General features: G+C 40.8%; 2 protein-coding genes across 2 annotated transcripts; one reads left to right on the top strand and one right to left on the bottom strand.

Moving 5' to 3' along the window:
• Positions 1-2330: 2330 nt before the first annotated feature.
• Positions 2331-8953, bottom strand: PMEL (premelanosome protein). The gene is made up of 12 exons (XM_053455642.1): positions 8832-8953; positions 7012-7143; positions 6441-6587; positions 6185-6325; positions 5938-6099; positions 5269-5640; positions 4161-4652; positions 3798-3935; positions 3629-3722; positions 3243-3448; positions 2973-3060; positions 2331-2745 (listed from the first exon to the last, which is right to left on the bottom strand). The coding sequence occupies exons 1-12, from the start codon at positions 8914-8916 to the stop codon at positions 2595-2597; spliced, it is 2208 nt and encodes a 735-aa protein (XP_053311617.1). The 5' UTR covers positions 8917-8953; the 3' UTR covers positions 2331-2594.
• Positions 8954-13106: 4153 nt separating this feature from the next.
• On the top strand, positions 13107-22902 carry CDK2 (cyclin dependent kinase 2). Its single transcript, XM_053455645.1, has 7 exons — positions 13107-13339; positions 19484-19561; positions 19870-19990; positions 20101-20271; positions 20737-20838; positions 21571-21774; positions 22485-22902. The coding sequence occupies exons 1-7, from the start codon at positions 13224-13226 to the stop codon at positions 22584-22586; spliced, it is 894 nt and encodes a 297-aa protein (XP_053311620.1). The 5' UTR covers positions 13107-13223; the 3' UTR covers positions 22587-22902.
• Positions 22903-23693: the final 791 nt, after the last annotated feature.

Here is a 23693-nt window from a genome sequence, read left to right as displayed (position 1 = left end):
ATGCATTTAGGTTTAGCGGAGGAAATTTTCATCTATAACCGAGCTAAAAGTCCTCAACCAGGATCTTTGGGGGAGTCCTTAATCTCCAGGTGCCAAAATCATTGACGAGACATTCTGGACCAAAAAAGTACAGATTTTTTGAGTGTCAAAACAATGCACAACATACACTTTTCTGCATCATTATGTCTGTCAAAGGGTTATACCCGACATCACAGAAGACCCAATCTACAAATCCAGAGTAATGTAATGAAGACTGACGTGGTAAGGATCGCACCACTTTAACACTTGTTTACAGTATCCAGTGTTATTTTTCATTGAGATGTATAGCTACTGGATCATATCAGGCCAACGCTGATAGTACAGAAAATATAAGGCATGTTCTTTACAAGCAACATTCTAAATAGCTCAAATATAACTATGTGGCATATGTAATTTTAAACTGTAATAAAAGAAAATTGTATTACAGAGCCTTTTATCCTTACCAAAACTGGTCACATAAACATGAGAAATTGTAGTTTTAAATCTGATACCGGAAACCTGTCTTCATTCCTAGCTGGCTGACCTTAGAAGAGGCTATGGATCAGTGCTGGATAAACACCATCCTGAGACCCTAAGCACTTCTCACACGGCTTTCCACTCTGGGGCCACACTCTATGTGCCCCACTGAGAATTTGGGAATTGTGTAGCAGCCGGATTATCCATTAGAGCATTGAAGCATAATGGAAAATTCAGCACTGCTTTGAATTATTTTACTTAGGTGGGGTGATGTTGGGGTGACAGAACAGACGGGAGGTAAAAGATATTTATATAAAATGTTATCTGCTCAATATTTGATTCCCTTCTCCATAACCCATGGATCTAAATATGCATAGTACACATGTGCAATATGCGGTACCTGCATAGGAGCTCACGTGTAGCCAGTTGAATTATCTCCAATGCTGGATTTTCTTTCTTTTAACAAATGCAAGTGCAAAAGGAAACAAAGTAAATTAAAATGTGGCGATACAACTAAACAAGCCCTTTAATCGTAGCATGGTCAAACACTGAAAAACGGTCTTCATAGTTCATGGACATATCACATGTACAATATCAGATAGCAATGGTGAAAGGCGTTTTAATAGACAAGGATATAGTCATATTAAATAAAACACGAACAAGAGACTCAGCATTTAGTTATTTGCAGCAAGTCAAATATTCAATTAGCTTATATTAAAAATTACATACTTGCAACATCCCATAAGGAGCAAGGGCTGCAGTTTCCCTTTAATCCTGTGGGGAATTTTGGTCCATTTCTCTTTACAGCATAACTTCATCTTAAGGAAAACCTGGGGCATTCTTGGACAGGCAGTTTAAGTCTAGGTTATTCCTAAACAGCTGCTGTTTTATAAAGCCAATTAAACGTTTAGGACCATTGTTTTACACAGCCATTTGAACTTCACCACTTGTGATCCACAATAGGACAGTTTCCATCTACAAATGCCATTCTGGTCTATAGCTTTTCTGATATTCGAATCATGCAACACATCAGCAGGGTTTTCAGTGTGATCATTCACGAACACCTAATGCATGAAGCCCTGTAGCCCAAACTTGTGTGTGTGTATTGCCTTTCCAGACCTCAGATATTTTGTTTGTGGAATGATACCTTTCATGACGCTAATATGGTGAAGTGCAGCCTTCCTCTGGTTCTAATCCGATCACATAGTGGATGTTCCCAAACTTTAGATATTTTACCAACCAAAGATTGACTTTATATTAAATGGAAATGGTTTAACTTATTTTTTTTGGCACATGTCAAAACCTGTACAAGCTAAATAGGGGACACTAAATAACCATAGATCAAGAATGATGTTTAGTGTCCACTGTCTGGGAGGAAACGGAGTGAAGCAGCCTTTCAACCATGCTTGTATCACTCAGCTATTTGAGGTTAGTGACAATTGGGCATTTGTGGTACTACATGGTGGGCCAAGCCATTCGAAATGCAAGGGTCTGATTTGAGACAGATTAAGAGTCATGGCATTTGTACAACTGCTCTGCAGGCAAAGGAAATTTGAATAACTGTTAATGATGCTCTCCTAGAGACTTGGTGGTCCCACTCAAATTACTCCCCAGGTTTGGTCCCTCAACTGCTGTAGCCGAATATAAATAGCTCATGGTTTACTTCAGTGATTTGTGACACGGATCAATTAACACCGGACAAAACCCCTTAGTACCATTTGATGTAGTATAGTCGATTCATAATTTTGACCTATTACCCTGATCTAGAGTTCAGAACCGAAATGCCAATTGAGAGACTTTTCCCATATGCAGTGTATACAAAATAAAGATGTAAAAAAGTTTTAAAGAAATTTATTGTTGGTAGAATTCAGCCATAGGATGAAAAGAACTGAGCCTGCCAGCTGTTTCAGATGCACCTCAAATTAAATACTTCTGTAACATCCCAATCCTCTGGTCTGCTGTGGTAGACCTGGCTTGAAGTGAAGTTATGGGTTGATATATTGAGGTACATTAAGAATGAGTTTAACCGTTTGTTTTGGTACAACTTTGATTCAGATCTGGAATCAGCAGCACTGTAGGCAGAGATTGCCATATTATAATCACACAACTCTGCCATTAAGAAGGGGACTGCTTTCTCCATTCATGGAGCGGCCAACAAAGCTATTGAAGAAGAGACGCAAGGATGTGCGATTTGGGAACCAATTGACAGATGTGTGTTCAGTCCTCAGGGGCACATAAGATTTTGTACGTCTGAGGGAAAAGAAAAAAAAAAAATAAGCTATGTTCAAACACATAGATGTTGCTTTGTAACTGGGTGCAAGTCATAAAGTCTGACAATTTCAAAGTCTCCATAAGCAGGTGAATGGATCCTGTGCTCAGATCTTATGCCAAGCAGTGCTGTCATTAAACAGGGCATTTACTTACAGAACCGTTGGGATGATTTCTGTGTTTATATATAAACACATACATATGCTCACCTGTAGGTATATGCAACAGCAGCCACAGCAAAAGCAACCAGGAGCACACCAACAGTTATGACAACACCATTAGTGGAGGATCTGCCACCTGAAAAGATGGCATTAAAATTTAGACAGTTAGCGACATGGCCCGAAAACACGAGAACTTGTTACAAGCCCTACAATGTTACGTTTACGCCCACCTTAGAACTCATGAACAAGCTGCAGCTGCATCAGACTCAAGGCAACTCAATTGCCATGAGCCAAAAGCAAATCTAAAGCAATACATACCTCCTGACACTGTAACTTGTGCACTCGCGACAGCCAGGCTGACATCATCTGTTAAGGACACATTTACACAGAAGACACCAGTACTGTTGAAGACCTGTCGCACGACCATCTGGCAGTCAGACAAGGGTGCCACTGGGTTACACACAGTCTCTTGTGGAGTTTCACAACTGGAGTCGGATATTACTGTGCAGACTTGACTAGGTACACTGTAAGGCAGCAAAGTATAGAGTGAATAGAATGTTTTTTTTTTGGGGGGGGTGCGTGTTCAGGTGGTATAGAACTATACTTTGGAGGTGTAGCTATCTTAAACAGAGCTACCTTATAGAACAAAAAGCCTACAGCAATACTAGAATGAGAATCTACACATGTAGTAGATCAAGCCTTACCTCCCCTGGCATGTAATTGTGAGATCCACAGCGTTCTCTACATCAGCAGCTAGGATCGGCTCAACTTGCACAATCTGCATACTTTCAATGCCCTCTGTAGATGATAAATGCGATGGGTACAAAGTGTAGCATTTACAGTTTTCCTAGAAGCCTACTGAGTTGGACTTACGGACAATATCCAGTTCCGTCGCAAACGTTCCATAACGATAAAGTGTGCATCCTACAAGTGGTCCTTCAGGAGCTTGTCTTTTAGCAACAACTATCATAGCTCCTTGTTCTGTGGTAGCCATCTGAACATTTGAAGTTTCTAGATGTGGTCATATTGAAAGAAAGATCAGGCTTCTGTTTAAGTAATGTTTCTGCACAGATTAGTTTTCAAATTTCTATTAAACTGTTTTAATACATATGCTGGCAGAGGTAGATTTTATACCCATACACCACAAAACTCTCCAGTCATAGACCCTAGAGTTCTATATGTATGATGAAGGCAATTATCCCCATCATAATATGAAAGGCTATAGAAATAACTTACCTTCGGTTGATGGGACAGTAGGAGACACACCTTCAGGTGTACCACTTGATGCAGTTTCTTCTGTATTATCTGCTGATGAAATTACAGCTGCCATTTCCTGGATATCCACAGCTACCGCCTCACTAGGTACAGCCTCTGGTACAGTCACAGCGGCTACAGTCACAGCAACATCATTGACTGTGGTCTCTCCCTCTGTAGACACAACCGCCAAGGTCACAGCTTCGCCCTCAGGTACAGTAGAGTCGTCCGCTTCCGTCTCCCCATTGCTGGCTACAGTGACTCCCTCTGTAGGCACAGCTTGCTCTGCAGGTACCACATCACTGGCTACCGTCTGCCCAGTTGAAGGCACAACTGCTGGTAAAGTCACAGCAAGCGTCTGAGCATCCTCCACATTTAACTCATTAGCCATTGGTGCCACAGTTGCTTGTTCTGCTACAGCCTCCTCGGGTAGAGTTGTATTACTTGAAGCTGGGGCAGCTGTTCCAGTGGAAACTGCAGCATAAAAGGAAAAAATATATAAGTCTAGGCTACCTAAAGCCTAAATAGGTGACAGCAGCTACAAGCCACTTAACCCAATATCTTTTTTAGTGCAAAAGTCTCAAAACTCCTTTTGGTTCTTGGACTTTTGTCCCCAATACAGGCAGAGTCCCTGTTTTAAGTCCCTCATTGTACCAACTTTTGTCACAGGGCTGCACACTAGACAATATTTGTACATGTCCGAGTGAACACAATGCGATTTAACTAAGCCATTTAGGTTTTCCGGCAAGGATGCACAGACTTATTTTCGGGTATATTTTTTCTGAAGCCATTCTACCATATCTGCTGGAAGGCTGTCCCTTTTATCTACCTTAGTAAAGATTATATTACACCTAGCTTCAGAGTCTATTTTTTGGGGGATATTTCCCCTAAAATACACGTTGACAGAGTCTTTACTGATCATTTTCATATTTTAACCATTCTCTGTAAGATCTATTCAACACCTATTCAATGATCTAGTTTTAAATAATGGTATCCCGCTTTTATAAACACAAGACATTGCTACAGTCATTGACATTACTTCTACTAGCAGGTAGATGTGCATTTGGTGTACCCTGCTGCCTCACATCACCTGTCACTTCACCGGTACTTGTTGTAGCCTCTGCTCCAGTTGTGGGTTCTGATGGTATATTTGTGGTAACCGACAGCTCTGTTGCAGCAGCAGTACTGCCACATGGCAATACAGGAATGGCAGCTTGGAGAACAACCGTCGGCTTGAACACACCAGCAGAGACATAGGTGTGGGTGACACCTGTATTCCTTGTGATAAGTGTACCACTCTCATCACCAAAATCCCATGAGAAGGATATATCGGCAGCCTGAAGATAATGGCTGGGGTCATGAATTGCCACTGAAAAGGACACTGCTCTGTTCTGAATGAAACGCTGGTCCTCCTGATCCAGATCAAGGAGCTGTGATACGGATACAGAGACAGGAATCTGATCTGTGGGAAACATGAACAGTCTTAATTTGTCACTGAACTTGTCCAAGCAATGCATGTCTGCTTATCCCAAATTACACATTTAATTTTAAACTTTGGTGCAGTTAGTCTTCTCCTTGAGGTGCCAGTCTTGAACATTGGCAAAGACCACCGTTAGACACAGAAGCATTTGCCAATAGGACTTACAAGCTGTTATAAAATGCCCGCTTTATCCATTTACTTTGTTTCTGTCAAGCCAGATATGACAACCATCAAGTCAGAAAGTTTTCAACAAGACACACTGACATTTAAGAGCCTTACCAGTGATTGTAAACTGAGAGGAGATGCTGCCAATAGGAATGAACTTCTGGTGGCCACGGTAGTGGTAGACCACAACTTCCATGTTATAGGAGCCAAGCGGTATGCCGTCTGTATCCACAGTCAGATTAGAGGAGGGTCCATCCACCACTTGCCAGTACTTTCCTATGAAGAGTGGGAGGTGTCGTTTATTGTGCAATGCTATAAGATTTATACCCTTAGATAAAACCCAAGTATCAGATTTCCTCACCCCATGTCTGCCAGACATAGACAAACTTGCTTCGTCTTTTCCCAGCACCATGTGGGAATGGGCTTCCATCAGGGAAAGTGCAGTCACTTCTTTCAGTGCCTTCATCAGGATAAACTGGCTCCCCTGAAGGTGTCCAGGTACCTGATGGGAGGGAAGATTAGTGCAGATCATGTTGAGGTAGGTTTCCATAAAAACTCCATGGTAGGTGAAGTGGATTCTTGGTAGTGAGCATGTAAAGTAAAAGGCTAGTACAAACCATTTTCAGTACGATTCTGGTTCCAAACCACCTGCCCATCAGGAAGCACAGTCTGGTTGTGAGGAAAGTTCAGCTTTATGAAGAATGTAGCTTTAGCACCCGTCAACGTAGGTGCATCATTGATCAGATCAAACGTCACTTGGCCTCCTGCATGGAAAGTTTAAATTAGACACTCTAGGTACAGGTTAGAAATAAGCAGCATGAATACAATTTCCCCACATGGACTTGCCTCCTTCCAAGTGCTTAAATAAAGGGCACTATATTGAAGTTTAGTCAGATGGGTGTAGGACATCTTACATATGATGCTTTAGACCAGTATGAAGTTAGATTTAAAAACCATGCCCAGACACAAGATATGTTAACTACTTTGAGTTGCCAACGGCTGTTGGCTTTAGAAGAAAGCCATGCATGGAGCCAGCCAAGGGTCTCGGGAAGCCAACTAAAGTCTTGAGGTGTGAGCATTTGTTCCTGCCTTAGCCAACTACACAAAACGGTGCCAACATTGCTGAATACACCAAAAATCATAGGGGGAAAAAAAAAAAATAAAAAAAAAAAATTAAAAAAAAATTACCTTTCCAGCAGTCTCTCTGCTGGGTGTCACCTCCTCGCCAAATAGGGTACATCTGGCTGTTCCATGACCTGAAGGGTGGGCGTTTGCTGGTCCTTACCCGTTGATTGCTCTGCTGTACCCGGTTTGGAGAGCCTAGTAACAGAAGTAGAAAACAGATAAAGCACTGGAAGATAGCGCTGTAACTACCTGTTCTAAGGGTTAGGTTGCAGATAACCACTTCATTTCAGATGTGGTCCAGTAGCCTATGTAAGTAGGGTTTAAGACTGTTGCATAGCCTACTTTTTTTTTTTCCACCTACCAATTTATTGCAGGATGTTAAACTGGTAAATAATGCATATTGCCCAGCTGTTCTATGCAGCCTATCCTCTAAGATTGTTACCTCTAAGATTGTTACCTATAAAACGTTCAAGTGCACTAATCTTTAGATATAAAGGGCTTATAAAGAGGATACATATTAAATCACACTGCACAATGTAAAACCTTTAACTTAGTTGCTTATTGACAGTTTGTTCACATCTGCCGACAATGATGCTGGACAAGATGCGTTGTGTCCAAAACAAAAAGGTTGGAGAAAACCAGAGTGCCCTTTTCCAGAATATTTAGGTCATCATCCAAGCACCCATTATAATGCAACTATAATCGTCAGTTGCCTTGCAGCATTCAACATAACTGCTAGACAAAGGCATCCGACACCCACCCTTCTCAAAGCCCCTGGGATCAGCATGTGATGTGCATGTTTGAGTCGTGCTGAGGGGCTCTAGGCAGAGACTGTCACATGGACCTTCAATCCTGCTTGGAATCCCACATGTGACCATCAGCTGAAATACCTGACCTGATGCCTTTTGAGGACCCAAATGTTAACGCCAACACTGATCTCCCTTCAAAGGGAACTCCAGCAACGAAAGTTTCTTTACAGGACAAGATTTTGTTAATTAGGCTAGAATTATTACTTTCCCACATGGTTTCCAGCTAAAGCCAATGACCACTAATCAACTTAGAGGGTCATACGGTGAGGCCAAGGAAACAATCTTAATGAAAGCTAGATTCACAGTAAACAGATTTTTTACACTTATCACAGGATACCCAGCTTGGGTGAGGGGATAGCAAGCCTAGGGGCCAATAGACCATAACCGGTGTTCAAGCAAGGTCTTAATATACAGACAATTTGAAAAGCAAGAGGAGTGGAGACTAAAGTAAAGATGAAATATTCTTTTAGACTGAGCCAGAGAATCTTCTCATAAATAGAGCTCAGAGTGGATGTTAACATTTCAGTGGCATTAGGCATAAACAATGTCCTCTAGGAAGTCAAAGTCTAATATATTAGGTTGCATCATTGGCATTAAGTGCAGATCATAAATTGTATCTAAAGTAGTGCAAAGACTACCAAGCATCAGGTTAATATACAGGAAGGCTATGAACACAACAGCAATTGCTTGGTAGAGAATGTTTCGAGGCAGTCATCGTATAAGACCGATAGGAGCTGTAACGCATACCTACATAATTGGACAATCATATGAGATCCTATATCTGGCAATTTTTTTTTATTTTATTTATTTATTTTTTTTTATCATCATTTTTTAAATACAAATTAGGAAGCATCTAATAAAGGACCAATACCGCCTAATAAATTACAACATACTGTGAATGATCTTGGTAGTTTCTGTAAAGAAGCGTAGATTATAGTATAATTTTTATAGCGCCATCTACACAGCACATAATACAATACATATATTCAAGGGTTATGACAAGACGGGAATTGACAGACTAAGACAAACCGAAACATTAGGTGGAGAGAAACCTGCTCGCAAGATTATACTTACTGCTCTGAGCCTCTATGCCAGCACACAGCACCCAGAGTACCGCCAGTAACAAGAGTCCATGCATCCTAAACTCGGTATTGTCCATCCCAGCCAGCAATCAAACAGCAGAAAGAATGTCAGCCCTATAAAGAGATAACAAGAGCTCATTAGCATAACCACTCCCATCAGCATGAGGATTAATACATTCCTGTCCATCACAGCAGATAGTCACAGGTTGAAGATTTAGAGAAAGCCTGGCCAACCGTTTCATGTGACTTTCCACCTCCCCTCAAGCAGATTTTTTTTGTAATGGAACTTAAGGCGTACTCGTTTGATGCAGGGGTTATAAACCCAAGGCCTGCATATATGCATTTTAGACCTTTGAAATGTTTAATTATTTTGAGGCATCTAAACCCATTCCCAAAGTTGCTGCGCTCTAGTTGTGCTTTCATAATGCAATAGGTTATACGCATGGGGAGCTTACGGATATGGAACACAGCTCCCATATTTCAGCGTCTTCACCTGTACGTTACCCATATACCTTAAGGGTATTTCTTTGCTGCCGATGTGTTGCTTTCCTAGCCAAAAGTCCCATTAAGCAACTCCAGCCATACAAATGATTTTATTCCCCTCACAAATGAATAGGGGATTCATATGACTTTGCCCCTTTTCCTCACTAACTTTCTGTGCAGGAGATGCGTTAAGCTGAACACATCCCAAGCATGGGCTTGGTGACCATCATGGCCCCACTGTGCACATGCAAGAACCCCCTCCCCCATCAGTAGCAAGAATTATCAGCCCATGGAGGGGGAAGCTGCAGTTTCTCCCCAGGGTAAGTACCGTACTTTTCATATGAACTTGAACAACTCATGAGGCTGTCAGACATTATGCTGTAAGCGCAAGTACTCAGGCAGAGACGGCTGCGCTTTTGCCATGTTTTAAGAGAAAGCTGCCCCCTTGTCTTGGTTAAGGGGTTACACCCCACTTACCTTTGAGAAGCTGCAGCTCAAGAGCACCACCACTTCTGAAATTAATGAAGTGCTTACACAGCATGTACACAGGGGGTGTCACTAGCCCCCTGCCAACAAGAGATGTGCAAACGCATCTGGGGTATTCTACAGAATTCATCCACGCATTTGCATGAGGACCATTATGCAATAGGCAAGCTGGTCCCAAACAACATAGATGAGGAATTGCTTGAATCATCCCACACACCGCTATTACTACAAACGTTAATCAGTGTTTCAGTAGAAGACTCATCCTATTCTCATAGCTGGCAGCTGCCTCTGACCATGTGTCAAGACACAGCACCAGACATACATGCAATGCATTCAGTGTATTCTCCAATAAAGGAGATATTTAAGTCTCTACACAAAGACAGTTCCTATAATTACATATTAATTAAAACCCAGGACTAGATATGTATTGAGCAAACTAAAACATTGCAATGTATAGGTCACTAACTAACATCGCTGCAATGAAAACTCCTAGTTAACCATCTATGACCCTACATATTAGCATGCCAGATACAGTCACAAAAACTCAGGTTTTTGAAACTCCCATTTTGCATACATTAGGCAATAAAGATGTTTGAGATACAGTTATGAGTAATCTCACACTATAACATGCTTCTTCCACAGCAGACCTAGACCCCGAAACAAATGTCACACACAGGCCAATATATACTGCCTTATCTAGGAAACACCATTACCACCAGTAACAAAGAAAATAAAAATCACATTATCATTTTTACCAGTAATTATAGTTTGTTTTTTTTCCCTTTTTTTATGTTAGACCTTACACTTACCAGCATACATCAGGTTACAATACCATCTACCTTCCTACGTCCCAATTTATAGCAAGACTTAACCCGCCTCCTGCCCCACCAGCTGATGAACATTCTCATTAGGGCCAGATTTCTAATCATGGACTGTAATTAGTGGGAGGTCAAAGAAGTCTTTGATGCCCCTGAACTGTAACATTGCAACTGAGTAACCTTTGTTACCGGATTATTTGGTGTTTTGGGAAAAGCTGTAGAAAAATCTATAGAACTAGTAAAGTGGGAATATGATGTGATCAAAGAAAATGTTTTGGGCATCAGAGAATTGATGTGGTTTAATTAGACAGAGGTGTCCTGACAACAAAATGTAGAAGATTATAGACACTTGTATATAATTGTATTAGGAGTAATTTGGAAAATTCAGGACATTAAAATGGTGCTTTTTGTGTTTTAATTGCACTCAGTATAAATATGAATTGATCTTTTTTTGGACAAGGTTCATCTGTGTTCTATGCACAGAATATACGGTAATTTAAAATTACTCAACCAGCAGTGCAATGGTTAATTCTCATAATAAGTATGTGCTTTTTTTATAATTTACTTTAATATTTTAAAGTTCTAAATTATTACATCCCTGTATCATTCCTTAAAACTGGATTTGCCAATTTGATTGAGCAAGCATGAAGTAATAAGTAGGCACACAAAAGTGCAATATGGGCAATTTATATCAGAAGAATAAAACAAATAAACTGAAGTGATTTCATCAGAATCTGGGGTTCTTGTGCTTTACTGTCATTAAGTGGAGAACAGGTGAACATGTAAGGCCACAGAGGACCACCGGGTCCACAACCTCCTTCTAGGGAGGTCCTGATGTTCTTGCTCACTCCTCTGTAGAGCACAACCACCAAAGTCTTCAAGGGGAGGTAATAGCCAAATGGCCAACCCACCTCCTCCACCAAATAGATGTCTTTGGGGACATTTGTGGCATTTTTAGTGTGTGTGTATAATAACCTTTATTAACACAAAGATGTTTCACTTTTTAATGAATGGTATGCTTGTACCTAGTTGGCCTAGTTGGGTGAAGAGAAAGAAGAGCTGGCCAGCTGGGGACATTATGTACAAGACACCAATACACTCCAAATATATTTTAGAGACTATTATAGAGTGACCTTCCCCAACCTAACGTTATGTTTCACATCTGTGACAAAACACATAGAAGCGAATGTATTTGGGAAAATGAGTATTTGAACTATGTTCTGTGTACTTGTTTCGTCATTTAAGATTATCACAATATTAGCTGCATGAAAGTTGGGTCATATTCAGCGGTTGGCAAGGTGTTCATCACCGCAATTTGTGGTGTCCTGTACGCCCTGACAGTGCTCTCCAGAGATGGAGAAACAAGGTCAGTTGGGGAGATCATTGATCTCCTTCTAACCTGTCCAAAATGAAGGAAGTGTGAGGTCTCTTGCTACGGATCTTCATTTCAGTGCTCCCTCATGCTCATAATAAGCGCTGGGATATGATGTGATATCCCAGCACTCAGCATTAAAGGCACGTGCAGCGAAAGGGAGCCCTAAAGTCAAAGTCTATAGGAACACAGCTCACACTCCCACCACAGGACCACCAGGAAGTGATGAAAATTGTAAGGAGAAAAAGAGAGGAGACAGCAAAAAAAGAAGACAGAGAAAGAACTTGTTTTGAAAGTGTCTGAAAGAACTAAAATTAAAAAAATAATAATTAGAAAGCTTATATGGTGGGCCATGTGTGTCTGTAAGGGCACATGTGAATATGCATGTGTGTGTGTGTTGAATACCTAATCATTACTACTTCTGTTCTGTCCTTTATTATGGGAATAGAGTGACCCATTTGAACATATTTTAACATATACATTTTAGTATTATTTTAAAAAAAAAAATGATTGTGCTTATCACTAAAAGAGTCTAGTAAAAAAAAATGGCCACCATGAACCATTCCCCTCTCTAGTTATGGCAAGTCCAACTATTCCCTACTTATCGGATACCATGTTTTCGCAGTGAGCTGCCTGTATAGTTTCAGCACTGTGTCTTAATGTGACTGTATATATATATATATATATATATATATATATTTAGGAGCAATTCTGCTTTCAACTGTAGTCTTAAAAGCTTGCAATCTAATGCAGTTTTGTCCCTTGTATTCTATACATTCGCTATGAAATTGTTCGCCATAGACATGTTTTTTTACAGTTCCTGCATGTTTTTGATGACAGGTGTATTTTTATGTTACGGGTTAAGAATTCGGTACCTGTGTATATTCATTTAAATGCCCAGTTTTATACATAGCTCAGTATTTAGTGCGTGTGTTTAATTTTCTGAGGTAAATCAGCCCCGTGCCTCACAGTTACACGGGACTTTACACAATTCCCTAGAAACCGGTGAGCACAGAACGGCGCTATAGTTCATGACATCACACAGGGTTTACTACAAGGACAAGTTCCGACCAATCGATCGTATAGGGGGCGTGGTCAAGCGGTGGCGGGAATTTTTTCGGGAGGTAGCATTGTAAGGGTCCCGGAAGTTAGAGACCCTTTAGTGTCCGAAATACACAACAAGTTCGGGGGGGACACGAGGCCCAACTTATCCACATCACCCGCCATGGAAAACTTCCAGAAGGTGGAAAAGATTGGGGAGGGAACTTATGGTGTGGTGTACAAAGCTCGGAACCGGGAAACCGGGGAGGTGGTAGCTCTGAAGAAGATCCGTCTGGACACGTAAGTTCTGTTCACATTTTTAGTCACACAAATACGTGGCACATGTTCTCCCGTCACGCGTGGACTGTCGCCCGATTCAGCATTAGGTTATAGGATTTAAAGGGGTGAATTATTTTTTTTCTTCATTTTTGTTCTCATGTGTTGCTTCGGCTTTAGGGGACTAAAGAGTTAAAATCGAGTGCATTTTATAAAGCTGTAATGGTTCGAAATTAATGTTTGGAATAGGTTTATGCCTAAAATGAACTGGGTTATGAGCTAGACCTACATACCAAGACACATAGAACTGCTGAGCTGTGGCCGCATAGAGTTTCTGTAAGAAGTGATATTGTCAGTGCCTAAGCCCCATCTTTTTGATGACGTCAGCACTCCAGCTTGTTTCACAGATATCCTGACTGGAGTAGGGGGGTTGCCCTGGATGTGAGTGCCCGCCTTGCCCTTGTGTTATGTGCACCCGCTGAGGGGAATTACTGCTTGCTTTGGTCAGTGAAGGAGCATTCTGGTGGAAAGTTTATAAATGTGATCTTATCTCCATAGTAACCAGTGGAATGTACTTCTTGTCTGGATGTTCTGCTTGTTAACCACATGGTATTGCTTACATCTGCACGTTAAACTTGTTCACAATGAGTGGCCACATATGTGGCTTATGTTCATTAGACGGTTGCGCTCGCATGGTGATGGCATGTGCTGTGTGTGCGAGAGCCGACAGGTGCGCTTTAATGTGAAGGCTTTATACATATATGTATATAAGCTGAATGTTTTGTGTTTGTTTTTATTAATATGTTATGCCCTGAACTCCATTCTGACTTCAGAGTACTCAAGTTAAAGGGAACCATAAACGTGAACGCACGCTACTCCATTGAAACGTGTGACAACAGAATGGCTTTAAATTCTATGACATCACACAGGGTTGAAGTTTGGACCAATGGAGCATTCAATGGTATATGTGATGTTGCTTTCACCTACGTATTGCAAAGTGGGAGTTTTGATTCACGAGTGAGCCGAAGCCACCCTTGCACAGTGATATGGTGTGTATATAAGAAGTCATTATCTGGTGTTTTTCTCTTCTGGTGAGAAAGAAGCTCCATGGCCTGGCCTCATAGTCAGAAGGACTAAACCAGCATTAATCTTGCTGTTACTATGGCAAACCTACACTTAAAACAGTGTGTACTTGGGGCAAAATGTCTTGTCACGTCACTGGTCCACGGATAGACCAATTTATGTAGCCTTAAGATGCTGCTTGTGTTTTCTAGGAAGGCGTACATTGATGAAGGTGAATACAATACTAAAAGTTAGGCACCCGTAGTGAAATTTGATGAGATATTATTATTCTGGAGCTAGTCCTGCTGTGACTACACCTGTAATCGTGTAGAAGTGTAGCTGCTGAGAGACCGGATCTGGGTATGTTAAATGGGACAGATGCACCTGTTGAAACGTTCTGCAGGGAAATTATAGCGATCCTCCAGCCAACAAATTCACTTTACTGCATACGATGAATAACAGATCCCTTTGTTTCCACTGCCCCTCTTTTGGCAAATGAATGGATGAATGGGTGGGATTCTGCATTTGCCCCATTGTCTATCCCCAGCTATTTTCAGTGCAGGAGATGTTTGGCTGACCCGGCAGAGGAGCAGCACAACTGCAGAGTTGCAGCTTCTTTTTTTATTTTATTTTTTTGGTTGCTGTCAGTGAATGTTATATACTTCTTTAATAGGGCTGTCCCTTTAGGTGGCTGCATGTTAAAACTTCAGAGAAATCCTTATTGAGAGACACTAGAGATGGCGTTATTGAGGTATGCAACACAGGACATTCCCGTATTTAACTAAAAGTGTTCACAGATTGTACCTGACACCACTATGTATACCAAAGAGAGCAAACACGCTTTATTGCTGCTTACTGATAAAGTTGTCAGACCTACATTATTTTATTCAAGTTCTCTCGACTTTCTCCCCCCCAACTTAAAAGCACAGGCAGGACAATATGGTATGTCTACAGTGCGTGGATAAGAAATATTTTCTAGAATTTATTCATTATACATTATATTGGTTAAAGGGCAGTTTAGGCATAGAATTAGGAAAGCTACGTTTAGTTATAAAAGTATTAAATTCAGCCGTGTAAATGTGCATTCCCTCCTTGGAAAAATGGCAGGCTGGCTTTTGGTGCTGAAAAGGAAAGCATTTTTATTTACCTATTAAAAAACGCATACAGGAACACAAATTACACGTCGACTTCAGAGAGAGCAGAATAGTTTTTGGAGGTTTTGAGGGGTCACAATCCACTGAGCCCCATGCAGCTCAGAGAGGGGATTGGGAATCCCATTGGCTGTCAACATGCTTTGTTCATGAAGAATGGACATTTTTGGAACCCGTCCACCCCTTAATGGTACAAAAGCGAATTCCCTCAAGTCATAAGCTGATGGCCGCTTCCAGGTACATTGGTGCAGTGAAGAAGGTGCTAAGTGTCTATGTTCCTTGTAATTGTAGAGCAATAATAGAGGTGGTCAGCAGCACCAAAAAATCAACAGGTACACGAGCCGGGCCCTCAATGACAAATAAACAGACAAAGGCTCAGCACTTGTGTGCACATTAAAACACCACAAAACACCATAGACCAGACTAAAGTGCTCCGTGTCGGGTTGGATCAGCAAAGGCATTGCGGGTATCTTTTAAATTCCCTTTTATTTGCAGCTGGTGAAGCAGCGGAACATGATACATTGATATTGTTACACATGTAGTGGTATTTTGAATACAGTACTTTTTTATTACATACAGAACTGAAGTGTGTTACCCTTGAATAACTCTTAATTGAGTGGCCCATAACACTAGATCCATTGTAAGGCTATGATTTTTTGTCATTGACATTGCAGTACTCAGCTCTGTATTTAAAGCTCAAAACACTTCTCTATCCGCGGGACTGCCACTTTACAAACAAAATGGCATAACGGCTATGTATTTCAGCAGTTAATACACAAAAAAAAGTCTTCATGGTATCAGGCTTTAATGTTCCTTCAACACGATATTTGCTTTGGTTCTTACCGCTCTTCCATATCGTGTTCTAATACAGTGCAGGTTGCAACTGCTTCTCAAGTAAGTTGGGCAAGACTAGAGATTTACCATATGTACACCGATCAGCCATATCATTATGACAGGTGAAGTGAATAACACTGATCATCTTGTTATCATGGCACCTGTCAGTGGGTGGGATATATTGGGCAGCAACTGAACATTTTGTCCTCAAAGTTAACGTGTTGGAAGCAGGAAAAATGGGCAACCGTAAGGATCTGAGTGACTTTGATAAGGGCCATATTGTGATGGCTGGTTCAGAGCATCTCCAAAACCGCGGCTGTTGTGGGGTTTTCCTGGTCTGTAGCGGTCGGTACCTATCAAAAGTGATCAAGGAAGGAAAATCGATCAGCCGGCAACAGGGTCATGGGTGGCCAAGGCTCATTGATGCACAGGTGGGGGGGGGGTAGAAGGCTGGCCCGTGTGGTCAAATCCAACAGACGAGCTACTGTAGCTCAAATTGCTGAACAAGTTAATGTTCTGACAGAAAGGTGTCTGAAAACAGCGTGGATCGCGGTTTTTTTCCTTATGGGGCTGTGTAGCCGCACACCAGTCAGGGTGCCCATGCTGACCCCTGTACACTGCCAGAAAAGCACCTACAATGGGCACGTGAGCATAAGAACTGGGCCACGGAGCAATGGATGAAGGTGGCCTGATCTGATGAATCACGTTTTTTTTCTACATCACGGCGATGTCCTTTACCTGGAGAAGACACGGCACCAGCATACATTCATGGAGACCCCACCTCGCAACGTACAGGAGTTAAAGGATCTCCTGCTAATGTCTTGGTGCCGGATACCACAGCAGAGGTCTGGTCGAGTGTATGCTTCAATGGGTCAGGCTGTTTTGGCGGCAAAAGAGATCGTAATGTTATGGCTGATCAATGTATATGTTTATTTATTTTTTTAAATACGGTGTCTTTGAATAAAGGGTCCCTTTAGATTCATTTTTTACACGATTCTGAAAAACCCTTGCGGTTTTATTGTAATTTTATGAAGATTTAATTTTATCTGAATATGATACTTTGAATTCCAGGGCTGTAACTCCCATTAAAGAGAGAAGTCTCACATCTACTCTTAAACATATAGGCTTCCTTCACATCTGTCAGAAGCCAATCTCAACCAGCGGGAAAAATACATTCTTGCTGGCTGCATGCTGCTAGCTGATCTGATGTTTATATGGTTACAATCTATGCGTAAAGGATAAGGAGAGATCTTTGTATCCCCAAACCACTCTTATTTATCTCTGGAAAAATAAAAATGTAATAAAATGCAAACATAAGCGGGGTTTTCTGTTTGCGTTCAAATGCTTTGAAACGTTCATCAGAATCCTCTCTGTACATTTGATCCGTTTCTCCACCTGTGTTGCCGAGGATGTATTCTGTCAAGTGCATGATCCGCAAGGCTGTGTGCGCTCATAGATACTCCCATCCGGGGGATATTACTTTGAATATACATAATAGACATTGGTGGGGCAGTTTGGGCCCTGGACTGCCCCTTTATTAGGTTGCTCGTATGAAGGCAAGGGTTGGAGACTGTAATCGGCTGTGAAGCCGGAGGATATATTCTGGGGATTTGTGTTGAGACTTCTTCATGGGACTGAAGTTTTACTTTGTGTTATCTTTGTTCTTCTTCCTGACATTCTGAACTGAATTGCTTCCTTCCAAACACAGATCTGTGCCAGGAGGTCACATGAGGCTTTGTGAAAATAACTTTGGTTTGCTCGCCTCCTTCACATGAGATGGTGGCTTAAAACATTTTGCTGAAATATTTTAGGTGGACCCCTACTGTTTTGTACCTGTTTAGTACAGAGGTTGACAAATTTGGTACGGATCTAGGTGCCAGCCAAAAAGTTTGGGAGCCAGCTTCTTTTTTTCTTCCCCAATCATGTATTTATTTTCATATATTACCCACTGGCCTGCAGTTAAAAGCTGTTTATTCGGAGAGTACAACATAAAATACGCGTTTCTTCAGTGCTGTAATACAGTTACACCTTCATGACAAGGGGTATCTTACACCATAAAGACTCGAGCTTGTATGTTTAACGCACAAAAGAGGAATAATTATTTATTCTTTGGTAGGTACGCTATTTTAATAATTCATTTATTATATATTGTACCTGGACTTGTTCAAACGCTCTCATATGCTGTGCTGCCGAATATGTTAGTGCTTATAAATACATAATCCTCTTATAGATCAGTACCCACTCATACGTGCACTGCTCCCGCTCTCCCCTTTTTTACCCCGTGGATACCTGTCACGTACTTTCACACACTCTAATACCATACTGTATACACCAATACACCTAACACTATATGCTGACATGCATCCTGTAACATAGGCAACGCTTCTGCCTTATGAACCATAATAAATGACATATACAGGTTGGATTGACACATTAGGAATATACCTAGGGAATGAGGGTGTGTGCGCAGGGGTAAGGGTGAATTTAAGGGTTGAAAAGGTGAGTGGACTAGGAGAGTCGTCCTTAAGAGTGGCCACTTAGTGGAGGAGCCTGCAAGAGTCTTGGACAGAAACGTTCTTCCTCCCCAACAGCAGGCGGTTCCTGGCAAACTATACAGTGTGCTTTATACAGCGCGTTCGGTTCCAATGATCAGCAGTGGTGCAGCTCCAGGCGTGTTCCTGGACACGATCGCTACAGTACAGAGTGATGGGACTGGCACTTTCCCCCGTGTGTGATGTGATATACAGTGTGTGATATGTTAACCATCTCTGAGACACTTTCTGCCACAAAAAGACAACATTGAGGCACTTCAATGATTAAAAAAAAAAGGGTGCATGATACCTGTTTAAAAACACATTATACATTTCATCTCTACAAACTCTACTACATACGGATATACATGTTATGTAATTCTAAACTGGAGCCTTTATTTTTTAATATAATTTAGTTATTTTGAAATATATATTTTTCAATTATTTATTAATTATTATTAATTAATTATTTGAATTGATGTAACTACTTGCTCCAGTGCTGTATAGTATTCATGTTTAAAAAGAAATGTAGTATATTTGTAAAGCTTGAACTATCCTATAATTAAAATGCTCTTTTTTTTCCTTCCCAGGGAGACAGAAGGGGTGCCGAGCACAGCTATCAGGGAAATATCTCTTCTCAAGGAATTGAACCATCCCAATATTGTCAAGTAAGTGGTGTTGCTTCGTGGCTGTTCTATGCTGACTGTCCTGTTCGCCAAGCCCCAGCTGGTCCAAGCATTGCGGCCAGATGAGAACCTTAATCTGTCAATTCCTTAACGAAACTGAATGCCCAGCTCGCTTTCCACTGCCAGGGGTTCTTCTGCTAGATCACATCCCAGCAAGGCTTTTATTTTACAAGTAAACAAGAATTATGGCTACACTCACTTGTGTTTCACAAGTAACATTTGTAAATATAATTGCTACATTTTGTGTGTCAGACACATGTGTTCTCACTCCATTTCTTTTGCTATCCCAGGCTTCTTGATGTTATTCATACAGAGAACAAGTTGTACCTTGTCTTTGAATTCCTCAATCAGGATTTGAAGAAATTTATGGATGGCTCTAATATCACTGGAATCCCCTTGGCTCTTGTTAAAGTGAGTTGTTTTGATCTATTCTGTCTATTTAGTTGTCGTATCTCACTCTTGGACATTCATCCATTGGAATGGAGAACAAAATGCATTTTCTTCTTCCTGTCCCCCTTCAGAGTTACCTTTTCCAATTACTGCAAGGATTGGCGTTCTGTCACTCTCATCGAGTGTTACACAGAGACCTCAAGCCACAGAACCTGCTTATCAATGCTGATGGAGCCATCAAACTTGCAGATTTTGGGCTGGCACGTGCCTTTGGTGTCCCCGTGAGGACTTATACCCATGAGGTGAGTGAGATTTAAGTACGCCTTTCTTGGTATATTTAAGGTTTTTTTATTTTGTTAAAGGAGTGTAGTTGAGCTACCTCATGGGCTGCGAACAGGCTGAGGTAGCCACTTCTCTTAAAACATTGACTTGCAGGTGCTTAACTATCTGTGTGGTGCTTTAATTTGATCCCCATGGGTACAAGAAAAGTAAGAGGGCTTCCAGTCAACCACTTAACAGTATAATATATATGTGTGTGTGTGTATTATATATATAATCTCACATACAAATATGTGTATGCATGCTTAATTTTTTTTGGCCTGCATAACTATCTACTCACACCATGGAATGTTAAGGGCCAATTCCTGACTTTCGCCCCATTGTCAAAGATTGCAATGGGTTAAGATATTTCCTTCCTAAAACTTATTCAGTGTTTTTCAAACGAGTTTACCTTTTGTTTCCTTATTACCTTATGCCTCCCTTTGCAGGTTGTTACCCTGTGGTATCGAGCTCCTGAGATCCTTCTCGGCTGTAAATACTACTCCACTGCTGTGGACATCTGGAGTCTGGGTTGCATTTTTGCAGAAATGGTATTTTTATTAATATAGAACTCTTTATGTCTTTGCTTTACATTCCCTGATTAAAGATAGCAGACATCCATACATTAGCCATAAGAGTAAATCTAAGTAACTGTAATATAGGTACTGCAAATCCCGCTTAGTCTGCTGATTTTAACTTTCCCAGGAAGTTGATAAGATTTTGTTAACGCACTTAGTTTATCAAGAGTTGAGGTTGGGCGCATCTGTCTGCTGCTGTGTGTGACCCCATCAGAGAATAAGACCCTTGTTTTACTGCTTGTGACTTGGATGTGCGTCTGATACCAAGGCCGTTTCCTCTCCCAGAGGGGTGTAAGGATGGATTGGACTTGTGCAGGCTGTGAAGTGGCTTTCATTCTGCATAAGCTCTGCTGATAAAGGAATGTGAAGCTTGAGGGCAGAATCTAGCTACAATAAAGAGTGTATTGCGCTTGTGCTGATGTAGGACGCCCTTGTGATAATCAGTGGAATTTGATTTTTGTTAGCTAGAGGGACCATGTAACACATCTTGTTTAAAAGTACTGACTTTTTTTTTTTTTTTAGTTCATCCTATATTTAAATACATACATGATAGTTAGAACGTATCCAAAAGTAATACTTAAAAAAAAAAAAATAATAATAATAAAAAAAAAAAAATTATAAGGTTCCCAAATATACCTGCCGTCTGCAGCTTTTTTTATTCCCCTCTCTCCATTTAGCTTCTGAGTTTGAATCTTCTTGTTACAGATTACTAGGAGAGCCCTGTTCCCAGGAGACTCTGAAATCGACCAGCTTTTTCGTATCTTCCGCACTCTGGGTACTCCTGACGAGGTGTCATGGCCAGGAGTGACGTCTATGCCAGATTACAAATCAACCTTTCCAAAGTGGGCTCGACAGGACTTTAGCAAAGTAGTCCCTCCTCTAGATGAAGATGGCAGAGACCTTTTGGCTGTAAGTGTGTGATGCAGAGCGCTGTCTCTACACACAAACTCCTTTAACCTTGCCTGTGTTTTGTCCTTTCATTTATATTTTTCCTTTCCTAATGTATTTAGTATCCCATCTCGTTAAACTTGCTGTGGCTTCAGAACCCAAGTAAGGAATTAAAAAGTGTAACTGTATAAGAATGTGTAGCTTGTCAGACTAGTATGGTAAGCATTAGATTTGCATTGGTGTCTTCATATACAATTTCTATTCCTTAGACAACCCTGTATCTTGTGTGAAGAGAGACAGAGAAGTTACTTTCTCAAACGGTTTACTTCTCTGTTGAAACCTAATCAGTAGAGCCCTGAAGAAGAAACCCATGAGTAGTCACTGTGCAACCACATTTTATCTTTGCCTTTTTATCCAAGGCTATGATACAATATCAGGAGCTGAATATATGTTTATATAGCTTCATAAGGCATGTTTAATACTCTGCGGTGCCGTTGTTACTGTTTAATGTAATGTACATTCTTGGCTGAAACCAAGTTGTTTGAACTGAAAAGCATTTTTTATTATAAGTTGCTTTGCTTGATCAGTGAGTCGTGTGACTCCATGGTGTCATTGTACCCATACATGCCCATGATTCTGCTTTTTATTTGGTTGTAAAGAAAAAAAAATATTTGGACTAAATACTGGTATCTTTATATATTGTTGACAGACTCTTTATCTTCTTCTTTCAGCAAATGCTTCAGTATGACTCAAACAAGCGAATCTCCGCTAAGGCTGCCTTGACGCATCCTTTCTTCAGAGATGTGACCAGACCAGCCCCACATCTGCATTAGCCACATAGATGGAAGAGGCTTCATTACAGTGATGTGATCGCAAAGCCATGGCTGACCAGAAGGACTGTGTTTGAATGGGACGCTTAAACTGAGAACAGCATTCATTAGAGCGTGCCTTATCATTTTTTAAGGCAGTGCCACATTAGAACAGCATCATTTTACTATATTGTAATTTATTTACAGTGGATAGCAAGATGCTGCATGTGATACAAAGCACTCAGTCTCTTTCTGCCAATGTGGTACATGTTCTTTCACCCCCCCCCCACACACAGATTAGTTAAGCAGTTAAGTTAAATCTGTCCCATGTGTTAGTCTGTCCGGGGGAAATAGTTAATTTAGGTGTAATGTACACCCAATTCCAGGTGTTCAAGTTAAGTATGTATCTTCCCGTTAAAAGCAGCTTCACTGAGAATTGTACTTTCTCCCTGAAAAATTGTACCTTCTTATAAATGCAGATGCTGTGTAACTGAAATTACAAATTGACTGCAATGCTCTAGATTAGTGATTTGCACCAAGCATTGCCTGTGTTGCCATAACTTGAGTCTCCAGGCTACTGGCACACAGATACATAAACTACAAATTGAGCTCATTTGCATCTGGATGTCCCCATATTGCTGTGTGTCGTGGTAACTGCACACATTGCAAGGTGTGACAGGACTGACTGCATAGAGGGGGCACATGGCCTGTTCAGGGGCCAGACAGTGGTGTTCAGGTATGACAGCCTCCCCCCGCACCACACATGGAAGTGTATTCCAAATCCAGCAAGCCAGTCACTTAGTTTTTTGAAGTGGCACATTTATAAAGAGTTAATCCATGCACAGATTTAAAACTTCTGTTATAGATTTTACTTAAGCAACAAATTCAACATCCTAAATATTTTAACAAAGAATCATTCAACTGTTAAAAGCCTGCTCTTTATTTTAGCTCTGGATGTTACGCTTTTAAATTTGTATTTTTTAACTTCTTGCGATGTGTTGTCATGTTTGTAATTGTTTAACAAGTTAAGGTTAATTAAATATTATTATTATTATTATTATTATTATTCCTTTCACTTCATCTGTGATGCTCCTTTTAGAACACCACAATATCAGCTTTATCCTTGAACAA

This window comes from Spea bombifrons, chromosome 2 (assembly GCF_027358695.1).
Source record: "Spea bombifrons isolate aSpeBom1 chromosome 2, aSpeBom1.2.pri, whole genome shotgun sequence".
NCBI classification, from domain to species: domain Eukaryota; kingdom Metazoa; phylum Chordata; class Amphibia; order Anura; family Pelobatidae; genus Spea; species Spea bombifrons.
This window is presented reverse-complemented; position numbering and strand designations above follow the sequence as displayed.

What these genes read in the sequence shown, in the direction of transcription:
- PMEL (XM_053455642.1), bottom strand. Translation starts at nt 8,916, where the DNA reads ATGGACAATACCGAGTTTAGGATGCATGGACTCTTGTTACTGGCGGTA. An exon ending in CCAGAATCGTACTGAAAATG is followed by an intron (nt 6,326 to 6,440) that starts GTTTGTACTAGC and finishes CCCTCCCATCAG; the next exon opens with GTACCTGGACACCTTCAGGG. An exon ending in GACGGAACTGGATATTGTCC is followed by an intron (nt 3,723 to 3,797) that starts GTAAGTCCAACT and finishes TATCATCTACAG; the next exon opens with AGGGCATTGAAAGTATGCAG.
- CDK2 (XM_053455645.1), top strand. Translation starts at nt 13,224, where the DNA reads ATGGAAAACTTCCAGAAGGTGGAAAAGATTGGGGAGGGAACTTATGGT. An exon ending in TCCCCTTGGCTCTTGTTAAA is followed by an intron (nt 19,991 to 20,100) that starts GTGAGTTGTTTT and finishes GTCCCCCTTCAG; the next exon opens with AGTTACCTTTTCCAATTACT. An exon ending in ATGGCAGAGACCTTTTGGCT is followed by an intron (nt 21,775 to 22,484) that starts GTAAGTGTGTGA and finishes TTCTTCTTTCAG; the next exon opens with CAAATGCTTCAGTATGACTC.